The sequence below is a fragment of the Nycticebus coucang genome, chromosome 6 (assembly GCF_027406575.1).
Source record: "Nycticebus coucang isolate mNycCou1 chromosome 6, mNycCou1.pri, whole genome shotgun sequence".
Classification (NCBI taxonomy): Eukaryota; Metazoa; Chordata; class Mammalia; order Primates; family Lorisidae; genus Nycticebus; species Nycticebus coucang.
The window spans coordinates 80,936,262-80,958,529 of NC_069785.1; the positions used below are offsets into that span (position 1 = coordinate 80,936,262).

The 22,268-nt window shown below is 38.4% G+C and overlaps 1 protein-coding gene across 1 annotated transcript in view; it reads right to left on the reverse strand.

The window, feature by feature from the left end:
- Positions 1-4,304: 4,304 nt before the first annotated feature.
- IREB2 (iron responsive element binding protein 2) overlaps positions 4,305-22,268 on the reverse strand; it is a 59,444-nt gene continuing 41,480 nt past the window's right edge. The window contains exons 13-22 of the mRNA XM_053594184.1: positions 21,373-21,508; positions 19,629-19,713; positions 18,522-18,678; positions 18,079-18,203; positions 14,789-14,893; positions 14,554-14,696; positions 10,654-10,801; positions 10,445-10,567; positions 8,341-8,526; positions 4,305-7,537 (exon numbers count right to left, since the gene is read on the reverse strand). Coding sequence (XP_053450159.1) covers positions 7,427-7,537; positions 8,341-8,526; positions 10,445-10,567; positions 10,654-10,801; positions 14,554-14,696; positions 14,789-14,893; positions 18,079-18,203; positions 18,522-18,678; positions 19,629-19,713; positions 21,373-21,508 — 1,319 coding nt within the window. The 3' untranslated portion in view covers positions 4,305-7,426. The remainder of the gene's footprint in view (positions 7,538-8,340; positions 8,527-10,444; positions 10,568-10,653; positions 10,802-14,553; positions 14,697-14,788; positions 14,894-18,078; positions 18,204-18,521; positions 18,679-19,628; positions 19,714-21,372; positions 21,509-22,268) is intronic.

A 22,268-nucleotide genomic window follows, 5' to 3' on the forward strand; every position in this document is an offset into this window, starting at 1 on the left:
AACTCTTGGGCTTAAGCTAGTCTCTTGCTTCAGCTTCCCAAGTAGGACTACAGGCGACCGCCACAACGCCTGGCTATTTGTTGTTGTTGTTGCAGTTGTCATTGTTGTTTAGCATGCCTGGGCAGGATTCAAACCCGCTGCCCTCTGTATATGACGGGCACCATAACCACTGTGCTACAGGCGCGCCCTAATTGGATGATCTTAATCGTCAAGAGCACAAAGCCTTGTTAAGTAGCTTGATGCCCTTCTCTAGAAGTCCAACTAGGACTTCTCTGGTAAGTCAGAGCACTGTCTACTGGAAGAGAGAAGAGTTCTAGACACTGGTCCACTCTTACCTGCAACTTGGTCTCTATTTTGTTTTTGCTAATGCTTGTACTACCCTTTCCTTTCTGTCAGAATATAGCACATTCTGGTTATCTGTAGTCATCCTGATCGACTTGGATGAATCCCAAACCTCTACAACCTCCTATTGAAGGAGACCTCTATTTCAACTTTTGATGTTTTTTTTTGGCCAGGGCCAGGTTTGAACCCGCCACCTCCGATATATGGGGCCAGCGCCCTACTCCTTTGAGCCACAGGCACCGCCCTAGATTTGATTCTTATCTGATTCATTTCTAATATCCAAGAAGCAGGGCTGTCTTTTTATTATTTTATTTTGCAGTTTTTTTTGGGGGGGTGGGGTGGGGCCGGGTTTTGAACCCACCACCTCCAGTATATGGGGCCGGTGCCCTACTCCCTGAGCCACAGGCGCTGCCCCTTTTTATATTTTTAAAATTTATTATTATTATTATTACTTTTGAGACAGAGTCTTACTATGTTGCTCTTGGTAGAGTGCTATGGCATCACAGCTCATAGCAACCTTCAATTCTTGGGCTTAAGTGATTCTCTTGCCTCAGCCTCCCAAGTAGCTGGGACTACAGGCCCCTGCCACAACTCCCGGCTATTTTTTTGTTGCAGTTGTCATTGTTGACTTTAGCTGGCCCCAGACTGGGTTTGAACCCGCCAGCCTTGGTGTATGTGGCTGATGCCGTAACCACTGTGCTATGGGCGCAGAGCCAGGGCTGTCTTCTTAGAGCCTCAAGGGTGACATAATGTTCCATTCCTTTAGGTTGTCAAAAGTAATTTTAACTTGAATTTTTTGTAACAAGAATTTTAATCCCATTGGTCTCCTTAGACCCCTTTACCTGTTATTCCCTCAGCCAATTCTTGAACTCTCTCCACTTCTCACTGTTCCACCTTTATTGGTCTTTTTCTACCCCTTTTAGGATTAGGGAATAGGACTTAAAATTGAATACGGAAATTATGAGGATTGAAGAGACAGGGCTACTACATCCACATGTAGCATATTTTGTTTTTATTTATTTATTTTTTTTTTGTAGAGACAGAGTCTCACTTTACGGCCCTCGGTAGAGTGCCGTGGCCTCACACAGCTCACAGCAACCTCCAACTCCTGGGCTTAGGCGATTGTCCTGCCTCAGCCTCCCGAGCAGCTGGGACTACAGGCGCCTGCCACAACGCCTGGCTATTTTTTTGTTGCAGTTTGGCCGGCGCTGGGTTTGAACCCGCCACCCTCGGCATATGGGGCCGGCGCCCTGCTCACTGAGCCACAGGCGCCGCCCCACATGTAGTATATTTTGGCATGTGTATATTTCCACTCCCTGCACCTTCTTTAGAAATATTGTACTTTGTAAATTGCCTTTTTAAACACTTCATTTTAAAAATCCTCATATAAACCTTCTGTGCATTTTAAATTATGTCTTTATGATAAACTATGCAGAGTCAGATTACTGGGTGTAAGAATAAACACTCTGAAGGCTGTTAATACACGCTGCTACATCATGTTTTTCTTCAATAATGCCAAAAATGGATGTCATGATAAAAAGTTGCACCAATCGGGCGGCGCCTGTGGCTCAAGGAGTAAGGCGCCGGTCCCATATGCCGGAGGTGGCGGGTTCAAACCCAGCCCCGGCCAAAAAAAAAAAAAAAAAAAGTTGCACCAATCTAAGACAGGAAATGTCATAGTAAGTTGGGCATAGGAGAACGCGCCTGTAGTCCCAGCTACTTCAGAAGTTGAGGTGGGAGGATTGCTTGAGCCCAGGAAGTTGAGGTCACTGTTAGCTATGGTAAAGCCACGGCATTCTAGCATGGATGACAGAGTGAGACTCTGTCTCAAAGAAACAAAAACAAAACACCTAATAGCCCAGTAATTTTATACTTCCTTAAACTACTCATTACAGGTTGTTTAAAATTCAGGGCTAATACCATGAAAAACTAAAATGTTCACAGTGACAACACAAGTGTTATTATACAAGCAGATTCTGTGGGGATTACATATACATCTACTTTTGCAATACAAGTACACTGAACACAGGCTTTGGAGCTTAATGTTTTGAAAAACTTATCAGTCAAACAACTCAAATTAAAGGATAAAGTTGAAGTAGCTAATGTATAATTAAAAAACAAAACTGGCATCAAGTGAAAACTAAACCAACTAAATGCAACACTGATGATGGTCTGTTTCGTCAAAGATTGGATAAGCCTGGGCAGTGCCTGTGGCTCAAGGAGTAGGGCGCTGGCCGCATATACTGGAGGTGGTGGGTTCAAACCTGGCCCTGGCCAAAAACTGCAAAAAAAAAAAAATTTGGATACGCCATGCTTATGTTGATATTAGCCTTTGTAATGCAAACTTGTAGGACCAAGTTGGACTCCTTAGAAGGCTTTAAAGATGTGCCTGCCAGTTATGGTTTATGAATGCCAAAGTTTAATAAATGGACCTTAATAATTCATCTAGTTTGTAATTAAGAGTGGGAAAAAGGACTTACCTTTTTAGATATGTGGAGAGTCAACCATATTTTCAAAACATTCCTTTAGGGTAGAGACCTGTGGATGACCTGCTTCCTGAGCACTAATGAACAGGCAGCAGAGTTGAGGCGGGTGGATTGCCTGAGCTCATAGGTTCTAGACTAGCCTGAGCGATAGCAAGACCTCGTCTCTGAAAATAACCAGGCGTTGTGGTGGGTGCTTGTAGTCCCAGCTACTTGGGAGGCTGAGGCAAGAAAATCGCTTGAGCCCAAGAGTTTCAGAGTTTGAGGTTGCTGTGAGATATGATGCCATGGCACTCTACCAAGGGCGACAAAGTGAGACTGTCTCAAAAAACCTAAACAGATGAGGGGTGGGGGGCAGGTAGTCCCCCTTAGTTGGTCCTATAGCATAGAAACACAGGAATGCTTAACACCTTCAAGAAAAGGCCATTTCCTCTTGGAATACACAGTTAACAGTAGGCTTCCAATTCTGTCCTGAACGGTCGCTTTAACACAAACCACCTCCATAATAAAAGGTGGTTATGTACAATGTAATTTGTGAAAGGTCCATTTATTCAGGAAAACCAAAATCAGTGGATATTAATCCATAAGCTAAATGGAGGCAGACTTCAGTTCAAGATTAGTTTTTTTTTTTTTGTAGAGACAGTCTCATTTTATTGCCCTCAGTAGAGTGCTGTGTGTCACACAGCTCACAGCAACCTCCAACACCTGGGCTTAGGCAATTCTCCTGCCTCAGCCTCCCAAGCAGCTGAGACTACAGGTACTCACCACAATGCCCAGCTATTTTTTTGTTGCAGTTTGCGGGGGGAGGGTTTGAACCCACCACCCCCTTGGGATATGGGGCCAGCGCTCTACCCACTGAACCACAGGCGCCGCCCATTTTTTTTTTTTTTTTGAGACAGGATTTTGCTATGCTGCCCAGGCTGGAACACAATGGCCACACTACACTTTGAACTCCTGGACTCAAGCTAATTCTCCTATGTTAGCCTCCCAAGTAACTGGGACTACAGGTATACGCCACAAAGACATTTTAACCAAAACTTCAATCAGTAGGATGCGTTGCCTAGTGCAGTACAGAGTATTTGAGAGATGTTTTGAATTTTCAAGATAAGACGATACTATTTGTACAAGTGATCCTGCTTTGGATGAAAAATTAGTCTTTCAATTCTAAATTGTGATTGTGCGAATCTAAGTATTTATTGGAACCCCTAAATCATATTCAACTTTGTTTCTTAAGGCCATCCTTATTTCAAGTCTTTACCTTGGTTTTCATTCTCATAAGCCCCAGAGTGGAAAGGAATTGCTAGATTTAAATATCAGAATAACTATGATCCACATTTGGGCAGTCATTATTAGGAATAACTAATGTCTAAACATTTAGATAACATGTTTGAAGAGAAATTTCTGGATAGCATCCCATTTCTTTTTAAGTCATGGTGTTTTATTTTCAATTACCACAAAATATTTTACAAGAGTCAAATGTGATAATACAATTTTCTTTATTAAAAATAATTTACAGCATCAGTAATGTATACACAATTGTCATCAACTGAACTTGCCTCCAATATATTTCTATACAATACTTAACATTATTGAACTTAAAACTGTTACACTGTTTTGTTGGCTTTAAATAATAGACAATGATTTGTAGTTACTTGAGATATATGGTTTCATAGCCACATATTATGTGTATAATTGATATAAATAAACATTGACACTATCATCCTTTGGGGGGGAAAAACACTGAAAAAGCCAAAGTCCATCCCTTCTCCTCTCCTTATTATTCCAAATCAAACTAAGATAGGCTCAATATCCAGTCTCTTAGTATCTTCTAAACCTAAAGGCAAAAGAAAGGTGTCTTTTAATTTAACCACAGAAAAATGTCACTCAAATAATTTTGCCTCATTCTGTCACTCATCACTGAGAGAAGACAAATGCACTCAACAGTGTAATCATATTTCGATCAACTGTGATTCTGATGTATGGCTTAGCTTTACTTTCTTCCTTTTAAATACAACTGCAGTTTGATTACCAGCAAAAAACTGAACAATGTGACTAGAGGGATTTTAATACCTCCCATATTCAAGTACCAACATGAAGATAAAACAGAAACAATGACAACTGCCCTCTTACAAACTTTTTAGGTGTAATAATGGCAATTCAGTGGCTGGATAACATTTTCACTGATTTTATAGGAGTAGCAAAAGCCAAAGGTATGAAAATGGCAATGATATGTAGCATTGTGTTTTAAAAAGATCTTTAAAATGTTGCTGTTTGTAACAAACCTTTAAGTTTGTACTTTAATCTCACAACACTTACTTGCTTTTTGTGTGTGTGCCGCTTACACTTTCTTTTCACAAAATTTTTATTTATTTATTTTTTTGGTAACAGAAAATTATCTAGATACAGTCAACAAAGTAGATAAGACAATAAAAAAAAAAGTAGCTAAGACAAAAAAAAAAAAAAAAACCAACAGATGCCAGATTTTTGCAAATACAGCATTTGGCTAGAAATACAATTATTAGTTAGACACATTGGACCATACATCCATCACTCTTTCCCAACTTAAAACCATGTTTGTTAAACATTTGGTTCATTGTATATGAGCAAAAAATGAGAACTTTTTGTTCCTGAAATACAAGATTTACTTGTATTATTATTAGACTAGGTAGACTGGAAATGTAAATGTTAAATTCACAGCTAGCTGGCTTTATCATTGTCTCCTGGATCCAATGTTAAAGATGAATGCCTGTGCCTCTGCCCATGGACTATATACATGGTATAGAGCATGCCTTCAAAATAATAATAGATTCTCCCCCCACATACCATCGGGAATTACCATTTTTTTTTTTTTCAAAGCACATAACGGGTATCTTAACACTGAATTTGTTAAGATCTCCATCCCTAACTCATGTTTTCCTATAAATTAAAAACACGTGCACTGACAGATATACAGCATATATTGAAAACACAATATAACTTGAAAGTACCCAAGAAAATATTCTCTAGTCCATCTTTTTGTCTAAGCACATATTTGCAAAATATTTTCAAAAGAGTGATTGATTATGTACAAAGTTCTCAGTGGTGTTCATCCACTGGTTTGGTAGTTTCAGCATTTTAGCTTAAAACAAATAATTCTTTACTCTGCAATGTGAGCTAATTCTGAAATGCAGTAACATTAAGTAGGTCATATCAAAAAAAAAAAAAATCACTATACTTAACCTTTACCCTGCTAAGTTTAACTGCTTAGTTTCAAAAAGGTATAGAACCTTCTGGAATTAATTACTCAACTTTTCTTTTTAAAGATGCCAATGTCTTTTTGACAAAACATTTCATGTGGTGGACAGACACATACCGAGACTATATGGTATTGACACAGCAACACTTAAGTGTTTTATCCTTACAGTTAGCTTTGGTTAAAACAGTAATGTAACAAAACTATTAGAATCATGCATCCCAGGTAAAATAATGATTGAAAATGACAGGAAATCAATTTAATTAAGAAATAGCAACACTTAAAAAATGCTTAGGGTTAAGCACCTATATAATTTAGGGTAGATAATTTAAAAGTCTAGAGTAAATCAGTTTAGAGTTTAATGATTAAATGAATTCTTATCAACTATAAAATGAGTGTGGAATTGTAGTTAATAATATCTAAAATATTAGGTTATAGGAAATTATAGTATCACACAGGGTAAGCAAAATACTTTTAACCCAATTAATATAATGCCATTTGAAGATTGCCAGAGGGTCACAGTGGCAAATTACTAAAAAATTAAGGGCTGTATCACACATAATACATATTGAACCTCCATATTTGGCCATCTCCTTAAGTTTACCAGACATGTACCACATATACAGTAGGCCTAGTTCCTTATGTTGACCACCTCTGTATGTTGACCAGTTTCCTACAGTCCCTTGGGCAGTAACTTACAGAGATTCGACTGTATTTCCATTGCTAATACCGTGGTTCATCTTCAGATGTGGAGGAAACTTTGGCTGGATTAGACAGAATGATTATGATGTGGGGCAGGTTTTATCACTTATAGTTAGACCAAGACTGAGGATAAACCTGACTTATATGACAAACTAAAAAAGCCAAATGTGTCCAGCTCAATTCTGAAAAAGAATCAATAAAAACCCATTTATAAATCAGATTCCAATGCCAATCATTTTAGAGTCATAATCTGGCTTCTTATATTTCAATGTGCTACTCTTAACCAACAAACAGTAGTACAGTTTTATAGGTGCAAAACTAACTTCAGGAAGGTTATTCAAACATGTATAAGAATCTTCAACACAAGTTCAAATCTGCCTTTATTTACAAAATGGTCTGATAAAATATCTCCCCCCCATACTTACAGGTCTCTTCCACAACACACTTCACATGTTGATTTTAGCAATGTTAATAGCACCATTCGTGTATTATTTAAAATCAAGAAGATTTCATTTCAGTCACTACTTTGATTCATAATCATTTACATCCATGGAGGAGATAAGTGAGTATACTGGGACTATCTGCAGCTCCATGGTAAGGATTCCTGGGTCCAGCAGAAAAGGCTTCACAGCTACCAGTTATGGAAGGTACCCATGGTGAGTAGATACTATGAGAATTTTCGTGCCACAAAGTTTAATAATCCTCCATGTTTGTACAACATTATTTCCACATCATTTTCAAACGAAGCAATCACGCTGAACACTTTTCCAGTGCTTGTCTTTAAACAAACAAAAACACCTTATATGAGTGGTAAAATCTTCCGAGTGTTACTTAGTGATTAAGAATATTTGTCTCAGTCTACGGCCATACCACCCTGAACGCGCCCAATCTCGTCTGATCTCGGAAGCTAAGCAGGGTTGGGCCTGGTTAGTACTTGGATGGGAGAATATTTGTCTCAAAAAAAAAAAAAAGAATATTTCTCTGTCTTTAATGACTATACTTGCTACATATGCTGTCTGATTTTCCTGGTTCTAATTTCATACATTCTGATTATCTGTAACCCTTCTGCTTCTTGAAAAACATCTGAGATACCTGACCGTGAACTTCATAGCTAGGTAGAAAAATAGTTATTTTCAGCCCTAATTCTAAATGACAAGTCTACTATACTGGAACACTAGATCAAAGCATGTCAATTTTGACACTGAGGAAGTTATACTCACTACTCATATTCACTTTACACCAGGTATTTCAACGCACATAATAACGCCCACTTTTTCCCTTTATTTCCTTAGTTGTAAAATTTGTGTTTTAAACTGTGAATGTTCAACTCCACCTTCTCTTTGCATATGCCTGGGTTAAACTTAGATCACCAAGAGTTCAAAACCAGGAAAAGAAAGCTGACACAAGTAACTGGAAGGCAAGATACCCTTCCAAAGATCTTTTTTCTGGACTAAATACCCTATTCTTTCTACTTTTCTCCAAAGAACATGAACTACTTTAAACACAAGTTTTAAGTTATGTTCCATTTATAACCATTGAGTACAGAATGCACAATCATGTATTTGAGAATTTTAGAGATACCTGAATATTTAATGTAATCCCAGGAGACAGCTCTCGAGGAAATGTTAAAGAAAATGTTTCTTTGCCAGAGAGGCCCAAGAAATCTGCATTTTCTCCTGGAAGGAACTGTAGTGGAGCTATGCCAATTCCAATCAAATGATCTTTGTGTATTTTTTCATAACTTTCAGCCAAAACAGCTTTTACACCCTGTAACAAACATGCATTTTATTTTTTCTAATCACTGTAAACATTGGTTTCACTGAGCATTTAAAGGGGGAAAAAAAACACTTTTAGTTTAATACCTCATAAGAATCAATGATCTATTAAAGTATTTACAGAAGCCTTTTAAAAGATTATTTTTCTGGATTTTTAAGGCATTCCCTGAGTTATTTGGGATCCACCCCTCTTCCCACCACTCCAGAGTTAAGGCTGCCTCTGCCCACCACACAGAAAGAGCTCTATAAACAGGGTGGTTGCTTAAACATGACAGATCTAACACACGTATTCTTCAACACTCACTCTTGAAATGCCACTGAAATGAGGGAATAAATAAGGTATAAACTTAAAGGAACAAAGGGAATAGGATGAGAGATTTTATAAATATTTAAAAGATAGGTAACCGACTTAGACAATGTTAAAACTACAGAATGATAAACTAAAATCAGGGTGATACCAACAAGGTCTGAGTCAATTGCAACACAAAACCCAGGAAAAACTTGAGACTGAGAGGCATGAGATTCTCAGAACACTGGAATACTGATTATATAAATCAAGCCTATAAAAATCAGATTTCCAGTTAAATCCCCACTCTAGAAGCGTAAAGGTTAATTCTCTGGAGAAAATGAGCCGGAGAGGCTCTAGACTTGTGCTTTGCAACTTCTTTTCCAAACCATTACTGTCTCCTAAGGAGGCTTTTTTTTGAGACACTCTCAAGTGGTCGCCCTTGGTAGAGTGCCATGGCATCACAGCTCACAGCAAGCTCCAACTCTTGGGCTTAAGTGATTCTCTTGCTCAGCCTCCCATGTAGCTGGGACTACAGGAGCCCACCACAATGCCTGGTTATTTTTTGTTGCAGTTGTCATTGTTGTTTTAGCTGGCCTAGGCCGAGTTCAAACACTCCAGCCTTGGTGTATGTGGCTGGCACCATAACCACTGTGCTATGGGCACTAAGTCCATTAATTATTTTTGAAAGAAGTTCAAAGCACAGTAAATATATTCTTTTTTTACTCTTTTTATCATCAACACAATTTAAGTGTGCCGTGGAAGCTCAACTATAGGTTCAAGTGTGCTGTGAGATAACACTGCTCTGAAAAAAAAAAAAAAAAGAAAAGAAAAGAGCTACTTGAAAGGCTGAGGCAAGAGAATCACTTAAGCCCAAGAGTTTGAGGTTGCTGTGAGCTGTGACGTCGCAGCACTCTACTGAGGGTGACACAGTGAGACTCTGTCTCAAAAAAAAAGAAAAAGACACTGTTCTAAGTTCTCAAGAGTATTTGCACTTTAAAGGAAAAATGAAAGATTCAAGAAGATGAAGTTTTCATGATATACTATGAGGGCTGTGTTCTGGTTAGCCTTTTTACAACTAACTATACTTGTAAAGAGAAGCGCTTGTTAGTATGAAATAGCAGAAAGCACATGCCACATAATGGCCTATATGCCTTACAACAAGTAAACAGTCTCAGGAGAAATGTTTTCCTGGCCAAGGGCCAGGTACCATAATCTCCTCCCATGAGGGTGGGGGAGAGGTGAAACCTCGCCTACTACCTGAGTCCCTTAACGCCTGATGGAGCAAATCAGAGAAAATTAAATGAAAAGGAAGCAAGTAAAACTACCAATAGGTATAAGTAATTATCATAAAATAAAAGTTTAAGACAATCTCTTTCCCCTCTACCATACTGACTTTTTCACTGATAAAGGTTTAATCAAAATCACAGTATTAAAACACAATTAACTAGATGAATACAAAGTACTAGCTAAGATCACTGAAATAAACAACCTATAAATATGAGATTCATGTAAGTATTAAAAAATTCAAATAGGCAAAATAAACTTTGACAGAACGTTATTGACAAAACAGAATATGTAAAACCCTTTGAAGCTTACAATGATAAATTTTAAGAGTCAATACCAGTAAATATGGTCCTTTGGCAGCCCAGTCTCTTGAGTTTCCTGAACCATATTTTTTTCCTGCTAAAATAATCAGTGGAATACCTTCTTTCTGGTATAGCTCTGCAGCCTCAAATACATCTAGCTGTAGATTAAAACAAACACAAAAATCTTTAATACAAAATTTTTATCCAGTTAACAACTGCCTAAATACTTTCTATATATCCTTACCATCTGTCCTGATGGAAAATGAATTGTTTTGGGAGTTGGCTTTCCAATAAACTTATTAAAAAGCTTGATATTTGCAAAAGTGCCTCTTGTCATCACAGCATCATTACCTCTTCGGGCTCCATAAGAGTTGAATTCTCGAGGGGTAAGGCTACAAGAAAGTTATGAAAGTCAGTTTTCAATCCAGATGGAAACTAATCACATGCTATTGTATTACTGAGTTGTAAAACATATTCAAAAACATTTTTTAGTTAGGGAAAATTTCAAGCATGTACAAAAGTAAAAACAATAGAATAGTGAATGTCCAGGTACCTGTCACCAAGCAATAATGATCAACTCAATGGACTCTTTGTTTCTACTACAGTCACCTCCATTAGATTATTTTGAAGCAAAACTCAGAAATCTTATTATAACTCTATTTCAGTGTTTCTCTAAAAGATAAGAGACTCACTCTTTTTTTCCTTTCGTAGAGAGACAGGGTCTCACTATATTGCCCAGGCTGATCTCAAATTGAGATTACAGCTATAAGCAGCCACTGTGCCCAGCCTTGCTGTATAGACTCTTTAAATATATCTTCGGGCTGGACATAGGTGGCTCATGCCAATAATCCTACCACTCTGGGAGGCCAAGGCAGGAGAATCGCTTGAGGTCAGGAGTTTGAGATCAGCCTGAACAAGAGAGAGACCTTATCTCTGCTAAAAATAGAAAAAATTAGCCAGGTATAGTGACACACACCTTGCCTGTGGTGCCCAGCTATTTGGGAGGCTGAGGCAAGAGGATCATTTGAGCCCAGGAGTTTGAGGACGCAGTGAACTATGATGCCACTGCTCTTCAGTTTGGGCACCAGAGCGAAACTGTCTTAAAACACAAAACCATCTTAATGTAGACATATTAAAAAAACCCACAATAATTTCTTTGTATCAGATAGCCAGTCAATATTCAAACATCCCTAATTTTTCTCCCTATTTTTTTTTAAAGTTGCTTTGTTCAAATCAGGATTCAAATGCAGTTCATAAATACATTCAGTTGATCTAAATTCTAAAGTCTCTTTTAATCTATAGATGACCCTAAAACAACACGGGTTTAAACTGATAGGGTTGCCTTAACTATTAAAAAAGAAAAAAAAAGTTTTTTTTTTTTTTTTTTTTTTTGAGACAGAGGCTCACTATGTTGCCCTTGGTAGAGTACCAGGGTGTCACAGCTCACAGCAACCTCCAACTCTTGGGCTTAAGTGATTCTCTTGCCTCAGCCTCCCAAGTAGCTGAGACTACAGGTGCCTGCAACAATGCCCGGCTATTTTTTTGTTGCATCATTGTTTAGCTTGCCTGAGCCGGCAAGCCTTGGTGTATGTGGCCGGTGTCTTAACCACTGTGCTATGGGTGCCAAGCCCCCAAAATTTTTAAATTGTTTGGGATTCACTGAGGGCACAAATAATTAGGTTATACCGATTGCATTTGTTAAAGTCTCTCTTATAACTGTGTTCTGCCCCCAAGAGGTGCGCTATACACCGTGACTCCCCAACCCACCCCCTCCTTCCCTCTTCCTGCTGTGTGACTATTTTTCAATCAAATGCCCATTGAAAATACAGTATTTGTAGGACCCAGAAACTCACATATACTAAGGGCTAACTTTCCATGTATGTGGGTTCTGCAAGACTAAGAGCAGGATCAAATATGCACAGATTTGGCTATAAATGGGTGGTCCTGGAACCAACCCCCTACACATACCCCGGGACAACTGTCTATGTTCCCTTTCCTCTCTGTCTAGATTGGATTTACTGCACCTCCACTGTACCATTTAACATGTCCTTCTGTCTTTTGTATTTCTTATAAACTAGATGTCAGATCCAGTGGTTTGATAAAATTTCACGTTTTTAATTTCTGGCAACAAGATACTCAGGAAGCAGATGATATTCAATTGTCTTTTTCTGGAATGTTATCAGCAATTGATCTGCATGGCCTAGACTGATTATTTCAAATGAGACTGCAAAATGGTGATTCTCTAATTCAATCATTCCTTCTTCATTTGTTAGTTGGAAAAATTCTATAAAGATAAATTCTCCTTCATCAAGGATATGGTTACCCCACATAAGAAAAGCTTGTTAAAGAATTGACTGGCTCAGCACCCGTATCACAGTGGTTACAGCGTTGGCCACATGCACCGAGGATGGGGGGTTCGAAACCAGCCTGGGCCAGCTAAACAACAATGACAACTTCAACAACAAAATACAGCTGGGTGTTGTGGCAGGCACCTGTAGTCCTAGCTACTTGGGAGGCTGAGACCAGAGAATCGCTTAAGCCCAAGAGTTGGAGGTTGCTGTGAGCTATGACGCCATGGTACTCTACCAAGGATGACATAGTAAGACTGTCTCAAAAAAAAAAAATAAATAAATAAATAATTTGACTGTTTGGCTTGGTGCCTGTAGCTCAGCAGCTAGGGCGCCAGCCACATACGCTGGAGCTGGCGGTTCGAACCCAGCCCAGGTCTGACAAACCACCACGACTACAAAATAGTTGGGCGTTGTGGCGGGCGCCTGTAGTCCTAGCTATTTGGGAGGCTAAGGCAAGAGAATCACTTGAACCCAAGAGTTGGAGGTTACTGTGAGCTGTGATGCCATAGCACTCTGTGAGCTGTGATGCCATAGCACTCTACCTAGGGCGACACAGTGAGACTCTGTCTCAAAAAAAAGAATTGACTGTTTACTAGTTTCCAAAAAAAAAAAAAAAAATGAGCTGGTTCCCTATCATTTTCTAAAATTAATGTGATTATTTTTGTGTTTTTTCCTTTATTATAATTATGAATGAACTCATGCATTTAAATACGCTGTTATGCTTCAGTCCCTTCCAGTTACTTTTTTTTTTTTTTTATTGAGACAGAGCCTCAAGCTATTGCCCTGGGGAGAGTGCTGTGGTGTCACAGCTCATAGCAACCTCAAACTCCTGGGCTTAAGTGATTCTCTTGCCTCAGCCTCCCGAGTAGCTGGGAATATAGGTGCTTGCCACAATGCCCGGTTAGTTTTTGGTTGTAGCTGTCAGTGTTTGGCAGGCCTAGGCTGGATTTGAACCCACCAGATCTGGCACCTTAGCTGCTTAAGGTACAGGCGCCGAGCCACCGGTTACTATTCTTATTAATGTTCAACATGCCCCATCTTTGTGCAGTAACAAATTCAAGCTGGATGCTGCGCAGAGTTATACATTATTATTACATGTCAAATCCGACTACAGAGCACTGATCTTTATAAAATATTTCAGTGAAAAATCTTGTCATCTGAATTGTTCAAGCATCAAATTAAGCATTAAAAAGTAATCAGGCAGCAGTATTACAACTTTTGCTTCTTGCAAAACTTTGTCTCTGGTGTCAAAATAGTCCATTGATAACAAAGCAATTGTATATTACTAATCATGTATAAATGAAATAAGATTTGACTAGTTGCAGATATTTTCAATATATATGGCCTTTAAATTCATGTTTATTGTTCCCGTAAAATCTCAGGTTTAAGAAGTAGAAATTCATTGTTTTTTGATTTGATATTAGTCTCATGTTATGTGCATTTTATAGCCCATACAATATACATTTAGATTCTGTACTCCAATAATGATCAGGCTCCGTTTGGTAGGTCAAACCAAGTTGACTTTTCAACAAAGTACCACTAAAAAAGAAAAATTTTATTTCTAATCAGTTGTTTATATAGACTATAAGGGATCGATTTAAAACAGTAATTTCAATTTCTAAGTTATAAGCAAAGACAGGTGAAACAGGTGACCCCAGCTCTTGTTTAAATCGAATGCAACAACAGACACCTATGACAGCACGTTTACTGGATGAAAAGAACATGACAGTTGAAGCCTCTTAATCAGTGAGAAAGAAGACAAAACAAAACACCCTAAAGCCACACACACATACCCTCTGTTTGTCAAATACTTAGCAGCAGCACTATTCCTAGCGATGCTTCCAGCAGGTGATATATGATCTGTTGTAACACAGTCTCCCAAATATAGTAAGACATGGGCATTTTCAATAGGCTGGAGTGCAACTGGCTCTTTGGTCTAAAAAAGTAAAAAGTTCAAGGCATTGAACTCTTTGCAAGATCTTAGCTGAAAACAATCTTTAAAAGATCAAAGGCTAAAACAGTACTTACAAGTTTATCAAAAAATGAAGGACATCTGATATAAGTAGACTTTAAGTCCCATGGAAACAAAACTGAATCTGGTGCTTCTAAGGAATTCCACCGTTTATTTCCCATCTGTGAATATGGTTTTAGTTAATAAACCAAAAGAAAAATAAACATTTCAGAAAAAGTGGCTTATAAAAATGATCAGGGGAGGGTGGCACCTGTGGCTCAGTGAACAGGGCACCGGCCCCACATACTGATGGTGGTGGGTTCAAACCCAGCCCAGCCAAACTGCAACAACAACAACAAAAAAAATAGCCGGGGTGGCGCCTGTGGCTCAGTGAGTAGGGCGCCAGCCCCATATGCCAAGGGTGGTGGGTTCAAACCCAGCCCCGGCCAAACTGAAACAAAAAAATAGCCGGGCGTTGTGGCGGGCGCCTGTAGTCCCAGCTGCTTGGGAGGCTGAGGCAAGAGAATCGCGTAAGCCCAAGAGTTAGAGGTTGCTGTGAGCCGTGTGACGCCACGGCACTCTACCCGAGGGCGGTGCAGTGAGACTCTGTCTCTACCAAAAAAATAAATAAATAAAAAAAATAGCCGGGCGTTGTGGCAGGCGCCTGTAGTCCTAGCTACTGGGGAGGCTGAGGCAAGAGAATCGCCTAAACCCGGGAGTTGGAGGTTGCTGTGAGCTGTGATGTCATTGCACTCTACCAAGGGTGATAAAGTGAGACTCTGTCTCTAAAAAAAAAAAAGATCAGGGGAATAAAATAGCATGTAGATCAGAATGAAAAAAAGGGGCTAATCCATTTGGAAAGAAAACTAAAATAGTGAATTCTATAAAATAACATTATTTGGACAGAATAAAGATCTGTTCATCAAATTCCAGCATACCAGATCTTCAGAAACACCATAAGTGGTAAGTTTCAATATAAACTGAACATAAAGACTTTGAAGTCCAAAAAGCTCAAGAAATTAGAAAGATTTACATACTACACGTATATTGCTAAAGAGCTTTAAACACATGAGGTATGCTGTTAATTTTTAAGAATTTTATCACAGAGAAAAACCTCTGCTCTTTCAACATATTTGTTCCCACATCCTCGCCTTCAAACTATATCCAAAAATCTCACCATTTCTCACTACCCTTACTGCTACCCCAATGGTCCATCTCACCAACATCTTTTACTTTGGACTGCTGCAACTGGTCTTCCAGTGGGTCTCCCTGTTACCTGACTCAGGGTATGAGATTATTTGCTTCTCTTTTTTTTTTTTTTTTTTTTGAGATAGAGTCTTATTATGTCACCCTCGGTAGAGTGCCATGGTGTCACAGCTCACAGCAACCTCAAACTCTTGGGCTTAAACGATTCTTTTGCCTCAGCCTCCTAAGTAGCTGGGACTACATGCGCCTGCCACAACATCCTGCTATTGTTGTTGTTCTTATAGTTATCACTGTTGTTTAGCAGGCCCGGGCAGGGTTCAAACCTGCCAGCCCTGGTGTAAGTGGCCAGCCCCGTAACCACTAAGCTATGGGCGCAGAGCCCAGCCTCAAACTCGTTAACTCAAGCAATTCTCTAGCCTCAGCCTCCCAACTAGCTGGGATTATGGGTATACACCACCACCCCTCGCTAACCTTTCTTATCTTTTGTAGAAACAGGGTCTCACTACATTGCCCAAGCTGGTCTGAATTCCTGGCCTCAATTGATCCTCCTGCCTTGACCTCCCAAAGTGCTGAGATTACAGGTGTGAACCAATATGCCTGGCCGAGACTGTTTTTTTTTTTTTTTTTTTTGTATAGACAGAGTCTCATCCTATGGCCCTCGGTAGAGTGCCGTGGCTTCACACAGCTCACAGCAACCTCCAACTCCTGGGCTTAGGCGATTCTCTTGCCTCAGCCTCCTGAGAGACTGTTTTTATAATGGCCTAAAATTCCCTATAACTGGGGCTCCATTTTCTCTTGGACATCACTTCCTACTAGCATCCTTACTCAACATGCTCTAGTCACCTTTTCAGTAAAGTTTCTTCCTTAAGGCCTTTACCCTGATTGCTCCCTTTACCTACGAAGCCGTGCTCTTTGTTCAGACATATGGCTAACTCATTTAAAACTTTGCTCAAATGTCATCTTTTCTACTATCCTATATAAAAATGCAATCTGCTCTTAAAATTTTTCACAAATGACCCTCTTTACTTTCATCTAGGTTTTCTATAGTACTTATTAATTTTTAACAAATATTATATAATTTACCTAATTTTTCTCTTTACAATTCACTGTCTGCCTTTCCCCATGAGAATTCTGTGCTTTGTTGTATTCCAAACACCTGGAAGAATATCTGGCACATAGCAGGGGATCAATATATGTTTGCTAAGTACTTTTTATGCCCTCATATTTATATTCTGTTCTTAAAAGTTCATACATATGTATCTGTCTGTATGTGCATAAAAACATCTCTGGAAAGATGCTGAAGATATCACTGGTTGCTCTACAGAAGCAAAGTAAAGGGGCAGGAAATTGGTGGGAGAGAGAGTTCATCACTTGCTCATTTCTTTTGAATTTGAAAACATCTAAACAGGAGTGACAAATACAAGTGGTTTCTATGAAGTGTATTCATATTCAGGATGCCAAATACAAAGGGTGCCAAAAATATATATATACATTTGAAGAAAGGAAAAACTATTAAAATTATAATACTCAATATATACCAAGGACAAAAGATGAATACAAATCACATTTGAGCACCTCTTGTAACTGCATAAGTCAAATGTGACTTGAGCATTAAAATTTTAAGTTTTTTTCCTTTCTTAAAATGTGTACTTACACTCTGTGTTTGCTATACACTTCCAACAAGTAAATAAAATCAATTGTAATACAAAGCCATTCCCTTTGTAATTATAAATTCCACATATAAAACAACTATTACTCATTAAAAAAATTGTGTATACACAACAATAATTTTTTTTTTTTTTTAATGAGATAGTCTCACTATGCCTCCCTTGGTAGAGTGCTATGGCATCACAGCTCAAGCAACCTCAAACTCCTGGGCTTAAGCGATTCTTCTGCCTCAGCCTCCCAAGTAGCTGGGACTACAGGTGCCTACCACAACACTCGGCTATTTTTTTGGTTGCAGTTGTCAATGTTGTTTTAGCAAGTCCAGGCCAGGGTCAAACCCACCAGCTTCAGTGTATGTGGCCGGCGCCCCACTCACTGAGCTATGGGCGCCAAGCCCACAATAATAGATTTTAATTTTTATTTTACTTACAAAGATGCATGAAATAAAAAGACATGCAACTTGATTAAACTATTAAAAGAAACAAAAGACTCTTACCTCTATTTTCTCTTTTAATGTTTTAAACATGGATAGTATAACATATTCTTCTTCTACCTGATGAACTTCTTCTCGACTAGGCCAAATATCATGCAGGTAAATGTTTTTGCCAGCAGGGCCAGTACCTGGTTAAATAATTTGAACAAGATATTAAGCAAAAAAAAAAAAAAAAAAAAAAAACTCTCTCAAAATGTTCACAACTTTTCAAAGACATATCATAGAAACCACGTAAATTATTCAACAACAGGATGCTTTGGCTGGAAGAACTAATTACTTGCAATTTTATTTTCTTCACATGAACACAGAAATTAATAACTCTGCATTAGTATAAGTTTTCCTGAAATAATTTGAAGAATGGACAGTCTAAGAAACATTTCAAAAATATAGCAACTTCTGGGGGAAACGTTGTGTGCGAATATACATATACATAAAGGAAAAGATACCTAAAGGCTCTGTCTGGAAATCTATATTCACTGTGCCTGCTATGGCATAAGCTACCACTAAGGGTGGAGAGGCAAGATAATTGGCACGAACACAATCACAGAGGCGACCTTCAAAATTTTTGTTTCCAGATAAAACTCCACAGGTAACCAAATCACCCTGAAAAAAATAAAAAAAACACACAAACATACACATATTCAATCCAAGAGATGGCACAAATTTAGATAATCATAAACAAGCAATATCAATAGTCTGAGGGCTAAGTAATCAAAAAACACATTAGTGGGCGGCGCCTGTGGCTCAGTCAGTAAGGCGCTGGCCCCATATACCGAGGGTGGCGGGTTCAAACCGGGCCCCGGCTGAACTGCAACCAAAAAATAGCTGGGCGTTGTGGCAGATGCCTGTAGTCCCAGCTACTCGGGAGGCTGAGGCAAGAGAATCACTTAAGCCTAGGAGTTGGAGGTTGCTGTGAGCTGTGTGATGCCATGGCACTCTACCGAGGGCCATAAAGTGAGACTCTGTCTCTACAAAAAACAAAACAAAACAAAACAAAAAACACATTAGTAATTTTTAGATAAGGAATTATCAATCCTGTAAATAAACTAAAAAAATCCTAAAAAAGCCCCCCAAACCAAAACTAATTCCTTACATTATCAAGGAATAATCCCAGCACTGTGAGAGACTGAGGAGGGAGAATTGTTTGAGCTCAGGAGTTCGAGACTTGCCTGAGCGAGAGTGAGACCCTGACTCCTAAAAAAATGAAAAACCCAGCCAGGCGCTGCGAGGAGCACCTATAATCCCAGTGGCTTTTGGAGGCTGAGGTAGCAGGATGCTCACAGCCCGAGTCTGCGGTTACACTCTGCTCAGGGCACAGGGTGGGACTCTGTCTCAACAACAACAACAACAATAACAACAAAAAGGAATTATTTCAAGGACCTAGAAATGACTCTGAATCATTTTAACACTCACAAGTTTCTCTTCCCTACAGGTATAAAGACTATATGGAAATATAAATACATCAATATATATTTTCTAAAATTTAATAACAAAATGTAGTTAAGAAGTCATTTAACTACATTTAAAGTGGCCTGGTGATCCACACTTTTTACCTGTTTTACTGCATTTAAAACTGCTTCTGATAAGGGTGCTGTATTTCCCACACATGTTGAACATCCATAGCCAACTATTTCAAATCTGCATTTTAAAAAACAAATGTGACTGGATAGCACATCACAACATTCATAAAGAAAGGACAAGTTTTATCTCTTAATTCCATCACTGCAATAAGATTATTTAAAAGAATATTTCTGGCTTGGCGTCCATAACACAGTAGTTATGGCGCCAGCCATATACACTGAGGGTGGCAGATTCTAACCCAGCCCAGGCTGCTAAACAACAATGACAATTGCAACAAAAAATAGCTGGGCATTATGGTGGGCACCTACAGTCCCAGCTAGTTGGGAGGCTGAGGCAGGAGAATCACTTAAGCCCATGTGTTTCAGGTTGCTGTGAGCTGGGATGTCACAGCACTCTACTGAGGATGACATAGTGAGACACTCTGTCTCCAAAAAAAAAAAAAAAAAGAATATTTCTGACACATGGATTAACCTTCATCAATAAATTAATTTCACATCATTTTACTAATCAAGTCTAACTCAGAGGCATGCTATTTGTATAAACCTTCCAGTGCCACGACATTTAGGACATTCCCTGTTAGGTCAACAGCACCTACCCTGTTTTCCTGAAAATAAGACAGTGTCTTATTTTAAGGTGTGCTCCCAAAGATGTGCTAGGTCTTATTTTTAGGGGACATCTTAGCTTTCCTGCAAGTAGGTCTTATTTTCGGGGAAACAGGGTACCATACTACATAAGAAAATCCCTCAAATACTACTTGCTAGAAGTAAGAATGACCTTTCAAAAATTAATATTGAACTTCCATCCAAATGGGTTTAAACTATAAAATATCAAGAGGATTTGACTATAATAATCTACCAAAGGACCCAAAATAGGCATTGTAATTGGGTTCCCAGATAGAAGTAAATGTTTCAATTCTAAACCAATTAAACCCAAGAAAAGTATCTGACAATGATTCTAAGATGATCTAACTATAAAAAGAGGTATAATCCAGGCAGCGCCTGTAGCTCAGTGGGTAGGGCGCCAGCCATATACACCCAGGCTGGCGGGTTCGAACCCAGCCCAGCCAGCTAAACAACAACTGCCAACAACAACAACAACAACAAAAACAACAACAAAAGAGGTATAATCCTCTAAATTACTTCAGGTGCTATTCTAAAAGCAAAAACATAAAATTGATCATTTTTGCAATGGAATTAATGATATATGTAAGATAATCCAAACTATATACTGAAGACACATCAATTTTTTTTATTAGCAAAAAATACAAAAATTATTTTTTCAAAGTTCAGGGACAGCTTAACTTATATAGTGTATGTCCAATAACCTCACAAAACTACATTAAGACAATTTACTCCATAAATACAACCTGTAAAATTTCACTTTTTTCTGATCTCAATTCATGAAAATTATGTACTTATTGGTACTATTTCTTTAACCGTGTATCACTGTTATTTGATTTTACTTGTTTTACTACTGAGGATCAATTATCATGAAGCCAAGATCATATCTTCTAAGTAGCCAATGAGCACCTTGGTCATTGGATATATCCAATAAATATTTGCTGAGTGATAAGACCTCAAAGATTGTGTGACAAAAGGTAACAAATATAACTAAACCACACTTTTTCTGTCATATCTTTGTATGTGAAAAGTTTCAACAAGCAGTATTGACATCTACTGAATACCAATGTCAATTAAAATAGTAACTGTCACTTACCCAAGCTTACTAAGGTACGGCAATACTCCACTTGAACTGAGGTAATGTGTCACCATCCCACTGCCTGGAGATAAACTTGTTCTTATATAAGGTTTAACATGCAGACCAGCTTCAACAGCCTTTTTAGCCAAAAGACCTGCACAATCAACAAACAAAGACTTAAATAGGAGGTGAGAAAAGGTTTATTTAATAGACTTGTCTCCAGTTCAGACTGGAACAAAAGTTCATATTCATAAATTTACTGTCATTATTTTGTCCATTTTATCTACTGATTTGCTTCATTTAAATACATTAAAAATTATAGTAAATATACCAGCCATTATGTTGTAAATTAGTAAAGTACAAGATATATACACATATATGCATATATAGAGTAGATATTAACTGAACCATTTTTAAATGTCCTAATTACAGTAAATTAAGGTCAATTTAACCCTTATTATCCATAGTTTTATACAATGAATTGTTCACATGTGTATATAAACAGATTTCACTTGAGATTTTTTTACTTCTTTCATAACTCTCAATGAAATCTAGCATACTATTTATAGTTAACTTCTAATAATCAAGAAACAGCTGCTACAGCTGCTAGACAAGATGTTCACGCCTGTAATCCTAGCACTCTGAGAGGCAGAGATGGGTGGACTGCCTGAGCTTACAGGTTCAAGACCAGCCTGAGCAAGTGTGAGATCCTGTCTCTAAAAAACAGCTGGGTGTTGTGGCAGATGCCTGTAGCCCCAGCTGAGACAAGAGAATTACTTGAGCCCAAGTTTGAGGTTGCTGTGAGCTATGATGCCATAGCACTTTGAGGGTGACAAAATGAGACTCTGTCTCAAAAAAAAGAAAAGAAACAGCTGCTAATTAACTATATACACACTAAACAAAAGCAGATATGA